This window comes from Eutrigla gurnardus (assembly GCF_963514095.1).
Source record: "Eutrigla gurnardus genome assembly, chromosome: 6".
Taxonomy (NCBI): Eukaryota; Metazoa; Chordata; class Actinopteri; order Perciformes; family Triglidae; genus Eutrigla; species Eutrigla gurnardus.
In genome coordinates, this window is record NC_139920.1 from 11,639,970 (window position 1) to 11,656,855 (window position 16,886).

Consider the following 16,886-nt stretch of genomic DNA (forward strand, 5'->3'; position numbering starts at 1 on the left):
TTAGTCATATTTGAATTGCATTCATTTTGATTTAGTTTACAGTGGGACCCCTAGTAAGGGTTTGTTTACTAGGGAAATCTACATCAGTTTTAAATTAGAGCATTGGTCGTTCTTAGACCTCATGAGCATACTTTGAGTAAGATGAATTGAATTTAACTTAAGATGGAGTTGTATTTTGTTTATAGAAACTCATTGGTATCTGTTTTGATGTGTACATCTGCTGTCTCTGTACTTATATCTTTATGTGAGAACCGACATGTTTTTTGAGGAGAGAGAATAATTGTTGTCAGTGGAAGGTCCTCACTAGTTTGTGTGTGTGTGTGTGGAGTGAGTGTGTGTGTGTGTGTGTGTGTCTCTGTGTGTGAGTGTGTGTGTGTGTCTGCGTGTGTGTGTGTGTGTGTGTGTGTGTGTGTGTGTGTGTGTGTGTGTGTGTGTGTGTGTGTGTGTAGTTTGGGGTGGGGAGGTATAGGGCCATTTCAAAAGGCAGTCTTTCTTTTTTCTTAAACTGGAAGTATAATTTGGAAATATAATTTTGTCTTTTAGATATTTTGTAAAATAAAATGATTTGGTTCTTGAGGCGTCTTACACAATGGGAGTTGATTAGGAATTACATTTCCTACAATTCCTATTATTTCCATATTAACTAACTGCTGTTTGAAACCTCCCCTCCCCCCCACACCCCGGCTCCTTAGTCTCTGCTCCGGCTTAGTTGACCAGAAGCTCCTGGTACTGCTCACACCGGAGGAAACGACCGAAGGAGTCTTTCTCCATCAGGGCATAGATCCTCTTCTGGGCCAGGTCAAAGGTCATAGGGGAGAGATCCACCAGGTTTCTCAGGGTCACATCCTTGGTGAAATGGTCAATGTTCACCTGTGGTGGAAGAGAAGAACAGGAACTAAATCAATTCCATGGAAACAACCTACAAGAAACCTTATGTTAACAGCAACAAAAACTGTAACTCTCTTTATTATATAAGATGTGAAACTAAGCCTTTAATTTGTTGCACTTACTACAGAAGTGTAGATCACTCAAGGAGAATGTTCTCCTCTTAAATGCAGTGAAGTAGAAATCACATCCTGAACCCAAGAGGGAATGACTTCAGTAAATGTGCCAAACTTGTAAATGTGTGTGTTCATTACCTGTGTGTATGTTCTCATGAGTGTGTGTGTGTGTGTGTTCTCCACTGGTGTGCAAAGTCTCAGTACATTCTCCGTCTGTAACCTCATCTGTTTACACTCAAGCCCGCCTGTATTTCTCCTCACTCAGACTCAAATGTATGCAAATTGTTCCAAATGTCAGCTTTCTCTTCTACATTTCATTCTCCTTCTCTTTTATCTCAAACACACTGTTAGAGTTAAAAGCTGTTTAGGATCATTCATCATACCGTTTCCAACAGGGAACTTTACAAGGAATGTGCTTTCAGCATGTCAAACTCTGCACATGAGAGGTCTGAATATGTCCTTGTGCATTCAAAACAACAAAACAAACATTGACATCTGTTGCATGACTGACCTCATTTGGCCCGAATGAAACGATTGGACGTGCTACCTTCCTGTCTTCCTACTAGAGCATGACATTTTTCAGGAATTCCCGCGGGTCACGTGATTCCCGTGGGATTCCCGCGGGATGGGAGTCAAAGTTTTATTAATCCCGTGATTGGGACGGGATGGGAATAAAAATCAACGGGAGCGGGCAGGAGCGGGAACGCCATTAATAGATGATGATTTTCAGCCGTGTTAAACAACCAAAAGGACAGACACGTCCATTTTTGTAGTCATCTTTCAGTGAGCCAAAACTATTTTGACTTGCGTTAGAACTACACATCCAACAGTGCTTTGACTTCCGGCCGGGCCGGCCACTACCGGAAGTTAAATGCGCGGAGGGAGGTAGAGGCGATGAAGCCGGGAAGCGAGAGCTACAGACTAAAGTCCGACACAATGACCCGTCGGTGAGATTAACTGACTTTATTGGGAAATCGCAAAATATTGCATAGATTCATGCGAGTTGAATGTGATGAAAAAACAAAAAAAAATGTTGGATGAGTTGGATGGGAGTGGGATGGGAGTGGGAGTAATTTTGAGTGGGAGCGGGATGGGAGCGGGAGTCATTCTACAGGAGTGGGACGGGATGGGATTTTTTTTTTTACTCCGGCCCGGGATTGGGATGGGATGGGATTTTTTCTCTGGGAGTGGGATGGGATGGGAGTGAAAATCCACTCCCGTGTCATGCTCTACTTCCTACCTGCTTCCACTTCCTGTCTCCTTAAACATACTTTACCATTCAATGACACTGCATTGTGAATTTGCATCTTGACCTATGACAAATAAAGCTTAAAATGCTTCTTTCGCCCACGAGACTGCTGTTTGTGTCCTGTGTGACTACTTTTACTTTTACACAGTCATTTTGAGCCGAACCATGATGTGCCTAAATCTAATAAGGTTTGTTGCATTGTTTTATTTCTAGTTAAGTTGTATAGGAACATAATTTAGTAGGAGACAGCATTGACCCCTCATTGCGCGTCACAAGCACATAGCTTGACAGCCAAGTTCGTTGTTTACATTTGTTATTCTTATTTTTTGGGGCAAGACATACTTTCAGTGTTACTGACTTGGGGAGTTTCTCGCTAGTTTTAGTGACTTCTGGAGCTAGTGCTGCTAGCTTCTTTCATTGGAAAAGAGTTGGCCACAATGGCTTGATTTTTCAGTTGGATCGTTATTAAATTTTCGCATATTCAAGCTAGTTTGTTCAGGTGAGAGCTCATAATTGAGACATCAGTACCCATCGTGTACAGCACACTACTTGATTAACTATATTCCATGTGGAGCGATAAAAACGAGGGAAGTAAAAAGTAGTCTCTGACCTCTCTGGGTCCCTCAGACTGGATGAAGTCTTCGTAGATCTTCTTGGCCTTGGTGGCCATCTTGACTGGGTTCTTGGTCTTCTTGAAGTCCTCGCAGGTCATCCAGAACTCAATGTTCTCATCACTGAACTCAGACTGCAGGAAGCTACGGAAAGCCGCCAGACCATCTGATGGAGGGCGAGAGAGAGAGAGAGAGAGAGAGAGAGAGAGAGAGAGAGAGAGAGATGCATTAGCAGGTTGGTTTATAGAATACAGAACAAAAAAATATTATGTAAGCCCCTTTTCACACATTCATTTTAGGTCAAAATGCCAGTAATTCTGAATAAGCCTTTGTCATTGCATTTTTCCTTTGAAGTATCAATGACATTTCAACTAAAACAGAACATTTCTGTAGCACTTTAAAAGTGTCTCAATTGAATGCGTCACATTCGTGCAGCACAACATTAAATACAAAATGTTGTGTATGAGTCAACTGTTGAATTGTCGAAATGTCAGATCAATTCATAAAAAGGATTTTTCATTAATGTGGTGATAAATAACTAGGACCATGACTCAGAAAACAACAATAATCTTCTGACAATCGGTCTCCCTCTTTAAATTCAAATCCATCAAAGCCAGCTGCTATAATTTAGCAAAATGCTTCACACACAGCTTGAGAGTAAAGTGGAATTAAATGCGAGTCACAAGCTGATGTTTATGTACTTTTCCCTCTGCTTGGGCACTGTTAGGTACAACAGTGTATTAGGGCCACTGTAGGAAAAAAAAAAAACAGAGCTGAGAGAGGTGGGCAATATTAGCAAATTTGCTAGTTTTAAAGTAGCAAATGTGCTACTTTATTACAATGCTTACATCCATTGCTAAGGTTCTTAGGGTGATGGCTGTTGATGGTTATTTTTGGTTAATTAATATGGGCCAAATTGTTATCTTATGGGTATTTATTTATTTTCGGGCAGTTGGGGTAAATGCTAGCAGTAGGTTTCACTTGTTGTCATAGCAACGGCAAACATCCGGTCAAGCAACGTGTTAACTTCCTCTATGACCACTATAATAATGCAGCAAATTTGTTAGTATAAAAGCAGCAAATTTGCCACTTTTTATATATATATATATATATAATGAAGAATGTTGACCCCTCTCTCGCCTCCGATTTCTTTTGGTATATTCATGTGTACATATAACCGATATCAACAAGTTGCTTGGATCCGCTAACACTGGATGTTTTCCGTTGCTACAATTACCATAAACAGCCACCACCCTAAGGCCCATTGCAAGGTGTTGAAAAATAAATGCGACATTCGGGGATTTTAGCTAGCATAAATGCCGGTTGTTAGCATCGTGATAAAATAGCAAATCTGTGAAAAAAAATGTGTGACTTTTTTTCTCTGAGTATTGCCCACCTTTCTTTCTGTTTTTTTCCCCTACATTGGGCCTCATACGCCGTCATAGTTAGGCGCCATAACATAGGCACTACAATTATATATTCAAGTTATGAGATGCGACACTTATCCTAGACAGAAGGAGACATCCTTCTAGAGGATCCTAGACATTGTTGATCAATGGTAATTTATAAAGACTTTACCATTGAAATTATGTTTAAAAACCATTAGTTGTGCAGCTTGTCAAACATGTTTTACAGCAGTGACACTACTACCTTTTGCATATAATCACATGGGCATTGCATCACTTTCCATAATGATGCCATCATGTTTAAAATCAACTAGAAAATGTACATAACGAACACCTCGGCCCAAAAAAACAAGTCTTTATCACATGATTAGCAGAAGTGAAGTAGTGAAAACTGAATGGAAGGAACAATCCACATTATAAAGTTTAAGTTAAAGTTTTTTTTAGCATAAAATATTTAGAGATAAAATGTATTGTCCATCTAAAATTTTTCATTATTAGTTGTCCAAACAGGAACAGGAAATTGGATGTTTCATATGAAATAAAGGGGTGAAAACATTCAGAGACTTATTTCATCACAAATAATAATACATTTAGTCAAAATGATGTAACTAAACTCTATTTTATAAACCAACTTGTATTCGAACAAATGTAGAAGCGCAGTAGTTTATCCAAGATACGGATCCAAAATAAGACTAAGAAGTAACGAGTAATTTCCATTGTAATTCACAATAATGCATGTGAATGGTCCCATTGTCTGAAAGAGCATGTGCTGCGGATGATAAGCTTTCTGCTGTGGCCTCAGGCTTTTATCTGCAATCTAAATAGCGATTTTGTGTTAAAATAGCCAGTCGCAATCAAGCTGTGGCTCTTTTTTTTGGACAGACCTTCAGTTCAAGAGCAAACGAACGGAAGCACACACTGATGACAATATTTTGAAAATGTAGCCTCATGTTGAGTGTTTGTTCATCATGTTTCCATGATTCAACAACCTTCAGTTCCCTCGTTTACTTCGTCAGCCAAATTAGTCAGAGTTCTAACTAGCTTCACTGATCCTCATACGCTGAACAAGCTGCGTGATCTTTCGAACAATGCTGGAGAGTTCCTGGAATTCAAGGGTGCAGATCCTGGGGGGATGGGATGGACATGTCCCCAATTTCTGAAAAACATGAATTGTCCCCCTCCCCCCCAATAAAAATACCCTAAATGATTCAAAATTGAACAAATGTATTTCCATACTTCACATTCTTCACACATCATCTAAAGTAGTCCCATACACTGGGAGAAAAGGAAGATGGTGAAAAGTATTGGGGATCTGGGAGGGTTGGAGGGAGGCGAAAGATAAGAACATGAGTAGACATTACATGCCCTTAAAATTATGATTTACTAATATAACAGTTAAGTAAGCGATGATGATACGAGCTGTTCGCTGTTTAGGACAAATAAACAAGAAAGTTAAGCACAATAAATGATTCCCTATACTTGTGCAGTTACATACGGGCAAAAGAAATAAGATAAAATAAAAAAATCACTTTTGTGTCCCCCCCCCCCAATCCTGACCTCGGATCTGCACCCCTGAATTCAAGAGTGCACTGACAACAACTTGGACAAAGTGCAATATTTTCTATCAAAGAGTAGTCACACATTATGTATGTCCTGTTGCATGATACACATTGCATTATGCAGTTTTTGAGTTTAGCACAAAAGGAGTGAAGTTAGTTCCACATCTGAGAGGAAATAACTCAGAGAGAATCCCATGGGAGTTAACAAGAGAGAAACCATGAAGAATAATGTTAATGCAAAATCTCAAGTAGATAAATAGTCGTGGCGCAGCACTTTGCAGCAACCACACAATTAATCAGCGCTGGTGGAATCATTTAGACTTCTCCCAAGTTACCATAGCGCACGCAAACACAAACACACACACACACACACACACAGTCATGTAAACACAGGCGGAACATACATCTCTTTGCCCTAGTGGGTGTTGAAAGGAGCCACTTAGAGAAGTCTTTTACCACCTGCTGAGCTCTGCAGAGGAAATGTTGCTCTGTTCACATCCAGCATATCAGCTACTCACTAACATCTGGACGTGGATCTCTTTTTGTTCAGGGGCAACTGAAGTGACTCATTAGCAGCAGAGTTTACACGCACCCTTAACCAAGTTGTACATTTCAACCTTAAATAGGATTTATTTGTAGTTTATGGATTTTGTATTGAGGTTTGAAATTCTGATTATAAAGGCTAAGTCTTGTTAATTGGTAGTTTGATTTGGTCTCGTACCATTTAAACATCCTTATGGTTTCAGTATTTATATGCATGAGGCATAAAAAAGATACATAATCATATGTATGATGTTGAACACACAATATAAACACTAATGAATAACTAGGACACACGTTATACGGTTGTTATGGAAACCAGACCCTGCTCGGATCTGTTCAAACAGAACTTGAGACAGACACCAGACCTGAAGAAAGGCATGTTTTTCCTTTTGGAATGGTTGAAGATAAAGCAGCGGTTACGTAATGAAGCCTGCAGCTTTGCATCCTATGAAATAATAATGGTGTTCTCGTTCTCTGGTTGTGAGGATGTCAGCGAAGCAGAGACGCTGCAGAGCACAGCAAAGGCATGTCTATTTTTAGATTTCATCAAGTGTGTAGAAATAATGAGCATCAGTCAGCTGTGTGAAAAGAGCTGGTGCTGCATAGTTGGCATCATTATTAGAAGAATAAAAAAGAGCATCAAGAAGAAGAAGAAGCAGCAACACTACATCTGATATTACTTTGAGGAAATCACTTAAAGTTATTTTTTTTTTTTTAGGGGGCAGCGGGGCATGATATAAAATGTAAAATGTATAAAAGAAAGTTCTTAAATATTGTTGTCCAGAAACAAGGTTTCATCATTAAGATTAGTGTGTGTGTGTTTGAGAGTAAGTAAAAGAGAGAGTAAGTAAAAGAGAGAGTAAGAGCAGGATGACCTACAGCTGTTGTTCAGGACTCGGTCCAGACTCTCGGGCCACTGAGCAGCCTGATCAGGAGTCGGCCTGCAAACAAAACACCTCAGTTCAGTTACAGAGCTTCAGCAAAACTGGTTCAAAGAATCCCAAAGTAAACTACTAAAGTACTTCCATTTTTTAACAAAATGTTTGAGATTATTTTTAACTGCCCCCCCCCCCCACAACAAAAGACACAATACAATAAATCAGACATCAGTCCCCCCCCCCCCCACATGTCCATAATGAGCCAGAACAGAGAGAAAAAAAAAACAGATGTGCTGCATGCATGGTCCTTATCTTGAAGTGCCTTCAGCCTCTTTGTGGTTTCCCAGACTTTGAGTAATTTAGCGATCCCAGAAGCCCTACATCAAAGACCAAACCCAGAGATGATCCCAGAACCCCCAATGAAGACCCGTGTCCCCCCCCCCAGCACAGTCAACCTGCCCCAAGGAAGACCCAAGACCCCCACAGAGCAGCTTCATGTCACAAGGCCTCTCTTAACAAATACTATCCCCCCCCCCGAAAGCTCTTTAAGCTGCAAGGATGCATTAGCGGGCTGCTCAATATAAGCCACATTTTTTACATTATTCACAAATATGATGTACTCTACATAAACTGTGCAGAGTGAAAATCAAAAGCTATACATTGGATGTGTTTCTAGTCTCTCAAATCAGAGTGCATCCTTTGATCTGCTGCAGGATTTATGTCTGGAAAACTAGATTGTGTCTGGCGTCTGCACCGGACCAATCATGCCGAGTATTTACATTTTAAATGAAGACTTGTGATTCTGAAACTGAATGGCATTTATATTGTTTGCTTCTTAAGCAGCTTAGTCGTTTTCCTAAATGTGAAAATCAGCTGGAAGGACGGTGAATGATGCATTCAACCAATCAGGTGTCTTCGTAGAAGAGCAGAGCTGGCATCCATCGTTCATCCAACACCTCAAGCAAATGCGTAACTGTACGAGGCTAGCTTGTAACAGGGTGGGGATATCTGTGATATATATGACGTCAAATTAAACAACGAGATATTAAACTCTGTACTTTACAATGTCCTAATTCAAACAGAGAAATATGGGCTGTTGTAAATTATCAACATGAGTTGCAGTGGAAAGCAGGAAAGATACAAAGAGGTGTACGGTCTCACTGCTGAACAACAACTCCAAAGGGATACAGAGCTGCACCATTCTGGGGCTTTTCTCAAAAGAATTGTTTTTTTTTCAACTGAACCAACTCAGACTTTTGATAACACAATTCCCATATTGAGAGGAAAAGGGACAAAATGGCACTTTCTCTTCCAAGATTGCACTATAAGCGTATATGGTAAAACAAGAAAGTGATGTAGTTCGGCGTCTTATACATAAATCATCTGTAACCCATCCCTTACAAAGTGATGCCTAACCATGCCTGAGCCCAGTCGGTGTCTGGAGAGGTTTCAGGTGCTTAATCTCCACATCTTGTTCCTCTGGGCTCTGCTCGGCCACGTTATCATCAATTATCTATTAATCTCCGAGGCAGAGGGGGAAAAAACAACTCACTTCTGCTGCTTCTCCGGCTTCTTCTCAGTCTTCTCTGGGTAGGGGATGATGAGATCGATGGCATTCTCAGGCTTCTGCAGCAAAACGCCCAATTTCGACTTGATCTCCTTCGCCCTGCGTGACAGAAAGCAGACGACTCGTGTGACAAAGTCTTTGTTTTAACTTCTTACGTGGAAGTAATAATATTCTGGTCATGATGTTTAGCTAAGCTTTCATGATATCTATCATCCTTTCTCCAGCCTGACTCTGGTATATTGTGTTTAGACAAGACACTAAGATTACATTGACATGCATGTCAGTCGGATAATCCATCACATTAAAATGTGTTCTTTACAAAATTACTTCCATGTTGTTTTGAAAAAAAGAGACGGCAGAAAAAAAGTAGCAGTTAAGGAAAATAGTAATTATTATTTAGGACTTTTTTTAAAAGCAGACCACGATCACAAGTCAAGTATTCAGTATAACATAACAATTTATGTTACGAGTTGTGAGTAATTCTACACATTCTCTAACATTTAAAAAACTATATTGTAAATACACGTAATTTGTTAATATGCACTGTTCCTGTCAAATAAAAAAAGAAAAACTAAAATAAATGTAGAAACTTAATTCTTCTTTCTTCCACTCTACAGGTTTATAAACCTCTCCGACCTCTCCTCAGGTTCGAGAGTGTAAGCAACACAGCACATTTATCTGTGCATATATTATAGAAAAAATAATAGCAATAAACCCCCAAAACTTTCAAGTTGCCATGAAAACTCTTACGAAGCTTTTGTTGGGTCAAAAATCTGTTGAAAACTATTTCCAGTAAACAATGTAAAAAAATGTATTCCAGGGAGTAGAAAGTTCACAATGATGAACTAAAAGCCTCTTAGTGCATTCAGACAGAAACTCTTGACCCGAGACTGACAGCATGTGTTTCAAATTATTTTGAGAGTGCTCAGAGCCTCTCTTAAGAGGATGAAATACATCCAAAATGTATTAAAGCCAAACCACAGCAGAGGAAGTCTCTGTTAAAACAGGGCAGGAGAGGTAAAGTGATGATGCAGGTCTCACCTTTCAAGGCAGGTTTGGGGCAAAGCAGCTAATCCTTTACACATTCTCCAGAGGTTTTAGTCGCAAATATTTGGAAGTGAATTCGGTCAGTGAGTCTCACAGTTCCTTTTGCTTTCTGACTCCGGTTTTCAGCACATGGGGATTTATACGGGCCTCCTTTGGGCTTTGGGCCAACAGCTCAGCCAATCAGGCAGAAATGTAGACAGCTAAGGAAGGGCGGGTCTTCGGACACAAATGGTCTTTTTGCTTCAGAGGTTTCAGGATCAGTGTGCAGGATGCAAGCATGACTGAATTTTCACTGATGTTACAGGTTATGTAAGATGTTTAGCACGATGCCTATCACATTGTTTCAGTGAAATTTTGTTATAACATGTCTCGCATTCATGTAATTGCAACATCATCTTTTTCATAGTTACAATTTCACTGCTTTCTGCTAAACCAGCTCAACAAAAGAAAACAGAAAAGAAAGTTTCATCTAGTGTCAACGCATGATGCATCTACAAGGAGACACATTCAATGATGCAAATAGACTATATAACTCCAATTAAGTTAAGATTTTGACAAGTCAAAGCAGTTTCTGTATATTAAAGTTGGTCAAAAAGGCTCCAACAGGTATTTATAGCTTCATCCAGTCACGAGAAACAAAAATTACTGAATGAAGAATTAACCTGTTTTTAACAAAAGGATGAAACTCAAGTGTAAAATGTTGTCCAAACACAAGCAGGAACTCTGACCAAATATTATAACTGTTTTCAATTATTTTGAAATGATTCAGCACTAGATTAAGCACTATATTTCCTGTCCTACTTATTCATAGTCCAGACTTAAGCAGCCAACATGTGAAGTGCTACTTCTGTTTAAAATAAATTATATGCTTATAACTTCTTTTAAATCCGTGATATTTTTATTGTATCTTTGATGATTGCAGTAGGGCATGTACTTGTTATTCCTGTCAAATAAATCCATCTGTCTGCACAGGAGGCGGCTTCTCAGGGAGACGGCTTTTATTATTAAGCCTTGTGATGACAAAAAGATCAAGTGCTACAAACTTTCATTGAGAAAGTAAGAATTTGTCACCTCTGTCTTTCTGTCTTTAAATTCCGAAAATAGTTTTTTTTTTTAATGCAAATGTATTTTTCATTTGGAATTTCAAGGTCTTACCAGTAATGAATCTCAGCCGCCAAAACACAGAAATGTGTGGTTTTCACTCATTTAGATCGGTCCCACAGAAAGGACAATCACGGTGAATCAGTCAAAACACTTAAAAGTAACAGAAAGCTGGACTGATGTTTCTTCACTCCAACCTGGATGTTCTCTCATATATTCAGTACATTAAGCTCACATGAGGCAACAGTGTTCACAGCCAAGCTGGACACCTCTGTAAAACCCTAACATACCGTGTATGTTGAATGTCATGTCAGGTTTAGTTTGACTAATGCAGAAGCACACAAGCTTAACATCATGTTGACTCACGTTAAGTGACAGTTAATCAAGTAAAACAAGCAAACCAGAGTGCACTCATTACTGTTCATCAGCTCAGTTCTAATGTTCCGCTCATTGTTTGGCAGTGAAATACTGGGTGGAGAAACGGCTGTTTCGGGCTTTTATCTTTATCTCGACATTTTGTCCCAGTTTATGTGATGATCAAAACTTTTCAACAAAAGTTACACCCATGTTTTTAAAAAGTATACAAAGAAGTGATGGCTTTATTACATTTCCTATTGGTCAGGAAACAAAAACTCTTGGATGCAGGTACAATGTTTTTTTTTTTAAGTGGCATTTTTGCCACTATGTACAGACCCAGATCTGGCTTTGCTGTAATCGGAGCTCTGTTGGGAGGTGGAGATGTCCGCTTCGCCATGCTGCTCTGCTGGGAGCCAACAATGACACCATGCTGCTGGAGGCCCAGCTCGTATTGTTGGACCCGCTGGAGGGAAGGGAGGCACGGGAGAGCCAGAACAGGGACTGCGTGGGGAAGACTCCGGTGCTTGAAAACACTTTCACTTTTGTCCACAGGGACCGCCAAGATCGACATGAAATGAATGTTCTGCGTGACATTGGGTACAAAACTTGACCTTGATCCGGAGATTTAAATGCAACCATTTAAAAGTGTATAGACACAGGATCAGTTAAGGACTGCAAAGCTGCCTGCATAAACACATTACCATGTCTTTACAATGTTCCAAGCGTATTCATAGTTTTTTGCTGTTATAACATTAATCCAAGGCATTCCAAATGAACCATCCACCAATCTTCAGCTTCAAGATATTACCCAGATGTTAGATCATTCATTAGTTTTATGTCTGCAATCATTTTGTACATATTTTACAAATGATGTAAGATCAAACCAAACTCCATAAAAATGGTATAGTATTTCTTTTTTTTTTTTTTTTATATATATTTTTATTTCCAATAAATTAACAAAAAGGATACAACAACAAAAATATCCATCCTGAAACAATATCGATGATGGGGTGACTCGTACAGTTTCTTTCTTTCTTCTTTTTTTTGTTTAACCCATGTATATATAGCTATATAGGACAGACAAGAAAACAAAATACAAACAGAACAAACAAACAAAAACAAACCAAAAAATAAACAAATATCTAAATAAAAAAATAAAAAAATAATAAAATCTGTCTTCACTGACATTAGTGGGTATTTGCACCTATATGTGCTTACCTGCACCAACATACATAAGCGTGCTCGCAACACATATGTACATCCACATAGTCAAACATACGCATATATTTTACAGAGATAAATATATTTAATATTAAGGTCTGCCCTGCTCTATAGGGCACCAATTCAGGGCTCAACCAATCATATGTCCCCTTTAGAAAATTCCTCCAAACCTAAAAGTAATGGAAACCAAAATTCTTGAAAAATATGACCACATTTATGTTTTTCCAAAGTTAATTTTTCTAAGGGTAAAAAAGCTGAAATCTGATTTGTAAAAATCTTAAGAGTTGGAGGGAAATCATCTTTCCAAAATAAGAGTATGCATATGGTATGGTATAGTATTTCTGATAAAATACTCAATCTATATTGTACTCTGAATAATTCAAAAATAATAATATAATAATTTTACATCCTTATTTCACTATTATCATTTCGACTTAGATCCTTAGTCATTTGGCTTACTATTTTGATATTCTAGTACATCAAAAGAAATGGAAAACATAGTTTTAATATATCTAAGCATATATTAAAAGGAAGAAATAACAGGATTTGACAGTTGGGGTTTGTAAACACCAAACAACCCAGATTCACTCTGGCTTTGGAATCAGATTTATTCCCGTGTCGTTTCACTGTGCTTTATTTGCGTTTTAATGCTGCGCCTGCCATTTTGGTAGCTTCCTCTTGGATACGTGCTTCGTATCTGGATATCTGCTTAATAGGTTTTTATAGAGGTTGATGCCCTCAACATCACAAACACACCAAATAAGAAAGTCTTGCACACACGTGATGATTGAGGCGGATTATTTTTGTATTTTCACTTGGGTAATTCATGAATGAGTAGCGTTCCACTTAAGTACAGAACATTGAAAGTAAACAGTTTTCCAAACCTGAGCCAGAACAGGGAAATGGAAAATTCTATTTCCACGCAGTTTAACTTTACTAACAAACAGATAAACAGTCCTTGTCCAAAGAACATCCCGATGTTTGGGAAAGGGGAGACATGAGGCATACTTTTGGCCATGTTTGCAACCAGTAAGAAATTAAAAGTGGATCTGTTTGTTGGCGTGGCAATGTATTCCGAAAACACCGGTTTCAGTACATGTTATTAACGCCCTTGTTGCAGACAGATTATAGAGGCCTGCCAGTTACATAAGTGCAGCACTTATTGAAATTGACTGAAACATCAGGCTGTCTTTGTATTAGAGTTTTTATTCAAGGGCTAATAACAAAAAGACCGGCACATAGCAATTTGGTTAAATAAACAAATACAATTTCACAGACGTGTACTGAAGTGCAGTTTTATATACAAGCAAACGGGATGATTTGAAAGAGTACATTTTACCTCATTTAAAAACAAAAATAACAATTGGCGAACCAAGTCATACTCCAGTAGCAGCGTGCACAGGAAGTCACTTTGCACGGTGTGGTTAGAGCAAAACAGACGTGCAGTGAGGGCAAATCACCTGAAGACTTTTAACAATGCTGTGTTTTTGTTTATTCGTAATGGTACGGTTCCAATAATGGCCTACATGACAAGGCAAGCGCACAAAGCAACCTAGCGGGTTTGCTTCCATTACAGAATTTCCTGGAAGCCAAAGTTCAGGGGGGGACAGCCCTTTGAGTGGATGTGTACTTAGGCCAACAGCAAATAGCTGCATCACTGTTCAAACAAACTGGCACCAGTTGGCATCCAGGTGCTTTGTTTATCGCGCTGAAAGAAGCTCTACGCTCCACTGACAGAAGTAATGGCCATGAGAACACCATAAAACACTCTTCCTCTAAATGTTAATAGTCACTCAATAGCACAATAAAGTTCTATACTTGCATGGCAAGGCAGTTGATTGCAATTGCCAACCTGCCAAATACACAATATGGAGTAAAGTATTGAGTATGCAGTATTTGTAGTTGCTGTACGGAGTCTGTCTGTCTGCCACTGAACCCGAACATTGTAATTGTGGGACTGAAAGCACATATCTTTGGTATCGTGTTTTGGATAGCATTGCCTATTAATGACAGCAGTTAGCAGTCAGAGGTCACGTTATTTGCATCACACCCATTATGTGTCTATTATAAGCCATCATCATTGTTTTCATACAAGCAGTGTGTTTGGCAATAATCGTTGTCTTCCAGGGAAGAAAATAAAGTTTCATGGTTGCCAGATGCTACTTCTGCCAAACAGGAAGGCGAGTGTAATCCCAGCCAGACGCCGTTCCAGAAATACCAGCGAGTGCCGATCCTGGGCGAATTTCTGCACTTTGTTGTGCCTCCTTATTGGGTCAGATTATAGCGATGCAGACAGTTCTCCTGACATTTCACTCACTTCCCTCCGGTTAAAGGTCAACAATGGGGGCTCTGAGATAAGCACTACAAAGCACGGTTACTGTGGAGGAAAATGTGAGCATGCGTGCGAGTCAAAGGCAAAAAACACTCAAGGTGATGTCAATAGGTCAGCAGCCGTGGTTCTGTGATAATAGGCCGCTTTCTGTTGGCATTTCTTTTACTGAACCCAGATCAGTTCTGAGATTCCTAAATCCTGAGAAGGCCAATGCGCCAGGCGAGAAGGTTCGGCCAACACACTACAGAGGTAATGTCTTTGTTATAATCTCCCGTCACATTCAGTTTACATAATTTGACTGATAATGAGTTAGTCACTGTTACGTAATGCATGTCTCTGCAGACAAAGAAAAACCCTCTCAGTAAAGAATTCTCATGCGACTACAAAACCTTTTGTACTGTTGTATTGGCAATCAATTGTTTTGTAAAGAAACATTTTGAACAAAAAGTTAAGACATTAAAAAAATAATTCGGTCCATCATCAACCCCGGCTAACAGGGCGGGGCGGGGGGGTTGCTGTCATTTTTAGAAATGTTTTTAAATGCACCCCTGTCTTTTATGACATCTTGGTTTTATGTTAAACTCAAACACTCCAGTTTTAATTCTAATCATTTACAGACCCCCGAAACCAAACAGTGTTTTTATTCAAGAGTTTCAGAGTTTTTATCTAATTTTATGTGCAAATATGACAGGCTTCTTATCTTAGGTGATTTTAACATCCATGTCTGTTGTCCCACCGATAGTTTTATCACAGATTTTTTAGACGTTTTAGATTCTTTGAATCTCACTCAAGCTATGAATGCACCCACTGTAAAGGTCATACACTAGACTTGGTTTTATACTGTGGTCTCAGCCCCAAGAACCTAAGATCTGAGGATATCTGTGTGTCCGATCATAAAGCAATTTTATTTAATGTGGTTTTATCTGGTTTACATGTAGATCAGGAAACAGCTGTCCGCCGCTGAGTTTTTACCTCTCTGTCTGCTTTTAAGTTTTCTGAACTTTTTACCTCTGCTTCTTTAAGTGCTCTTAACCATAATTTTAACACTGAGGAGCTGGTCTCCAATTTTAACCAAACATGTCAATCTCTTCTGGATTTAGTTGCCCCTTTTAAAATGAAAAAGAAGAATTCTAATCCACAGCCCTGGCACAACGATTTTACACACCAACTGAAAAGAGATTGTAGAAAAAATGAAAGAATTTGGAAAAAGTCCGGCACTCATGTTTTTAAGGAAATTTGGATAGACTCATTGAAAAAATATCAAAATACAGTAAAAGAAGCAAAGAATTCCTACTTTTCCAACCTGATTTTAGAGAACCGTTCTAACCCCAGAGTTTTATTTAAGGTTTTAGATACAGGGCCCTAGTTTCGTGGCGCAGCGCAGGGCGGCGCAGGGTGGCGGAGCCGGCGCAATGCAAGTTTCGACACGCGCAGCCTTGCGCACCGTCAGTTTGGCAGTTTGGTGGATTGCCTGCGCCAAGATGGGTGTGGCGGCGCAGCAGGGGGAGGCGTCACAGATTCAGCTTGGCGTAGTGGAAGTTTCGTGGCAAAAAGCCTCGCCGAGACTGCGCTGAAAGCTCGCCAGCTCCGACCTGGTCTACTTTCGGCGCAAGGCGCAAGGCGTAAATAAAGTCCATTCATTCAATGCGAATCACAGCTGGCGGAGTGGAAGTTTGGCTGACGGCGCGCAGTGCGCACACGTCACCAAGACCTCACAGGCAGGTTTCCACAGTTCCAGGCACATTTAAATGCAATAAATAATCACAACAAACACTATTTAATGCAACTAATTGAATCAACACGTGAATTTATATCTATATAGATTGTCCCGTCACATCTGACGTCAGATCAAAGGCGGATGGCACGCGTAACGGAAACTCAGCCTCTCGGACCAAAACATCTCCCTCTCTCTCTCCTGTTTTTTATAATATGGGCATTGTTATTACTATGATACGCACGCACAGCGCGTGATGAGCGTGGTGGGAGCGGTGGCGCTGCTTCTGTCATCGGGTTG

At 39.6% G+C, this 16,886-nt stretch overlaps 1 protein-coding gene across 1 annotated transcript; it reads right to left on the minus strand.

The window, feature by feature from the left end:
• Positions 1-576: 576 nt before the first annotated feature.
• rgs5a (regulator of G protein signaling 5a) lies at positions 577-9,993 on the minus strand. The gene is made up of 5 exons (XM_084011311.1): positions 9,856-9,993; positions 8,800-8,913; positions 7,249-7,310; positions 2,861-3,027; positions 577-870 (listed from the first exon to the last, which is right to left on the minus strand). The coding sequence occupies exons 1-5, from the start codon at positions 9,897-9,899 to the stop codon at positions 706-708; spliced, it is 552 nt and encodes a 183-aa protein (XP_083867437.1). The 5' UTR covers positions 9,900-9,993; the 3' UTR covers positions 577-705.
• Between the last annotated feature and the right edge of the window lie 6,893 nt (positions 9,994-16,886).

Bases quoted from the DNA above. Each gene is read 5' to 3' on its own strand.
- rgs5a (XM_084011311.1), bottom strand. From the start codon at position 9,899: ATGTGTAAAGGATTAGCTGCTTTGCCCCAAACCTGCCTTGAAAG. The intron at 7,311-8,799 runs GTGAGTTGTTTT...TTTTGTTTGCAG, and splicing joins AAGCCGGAGAAGCAGCAGAA to GCCGACTCCTGATCAGGCTG. The intron at 871-2,860 runs GTCAGAGACTAC...CTTCCACCACAG, and splicing joins AGTCTGAGGGACCCAGAGAG to GTGAACATTGACCATTTCAC.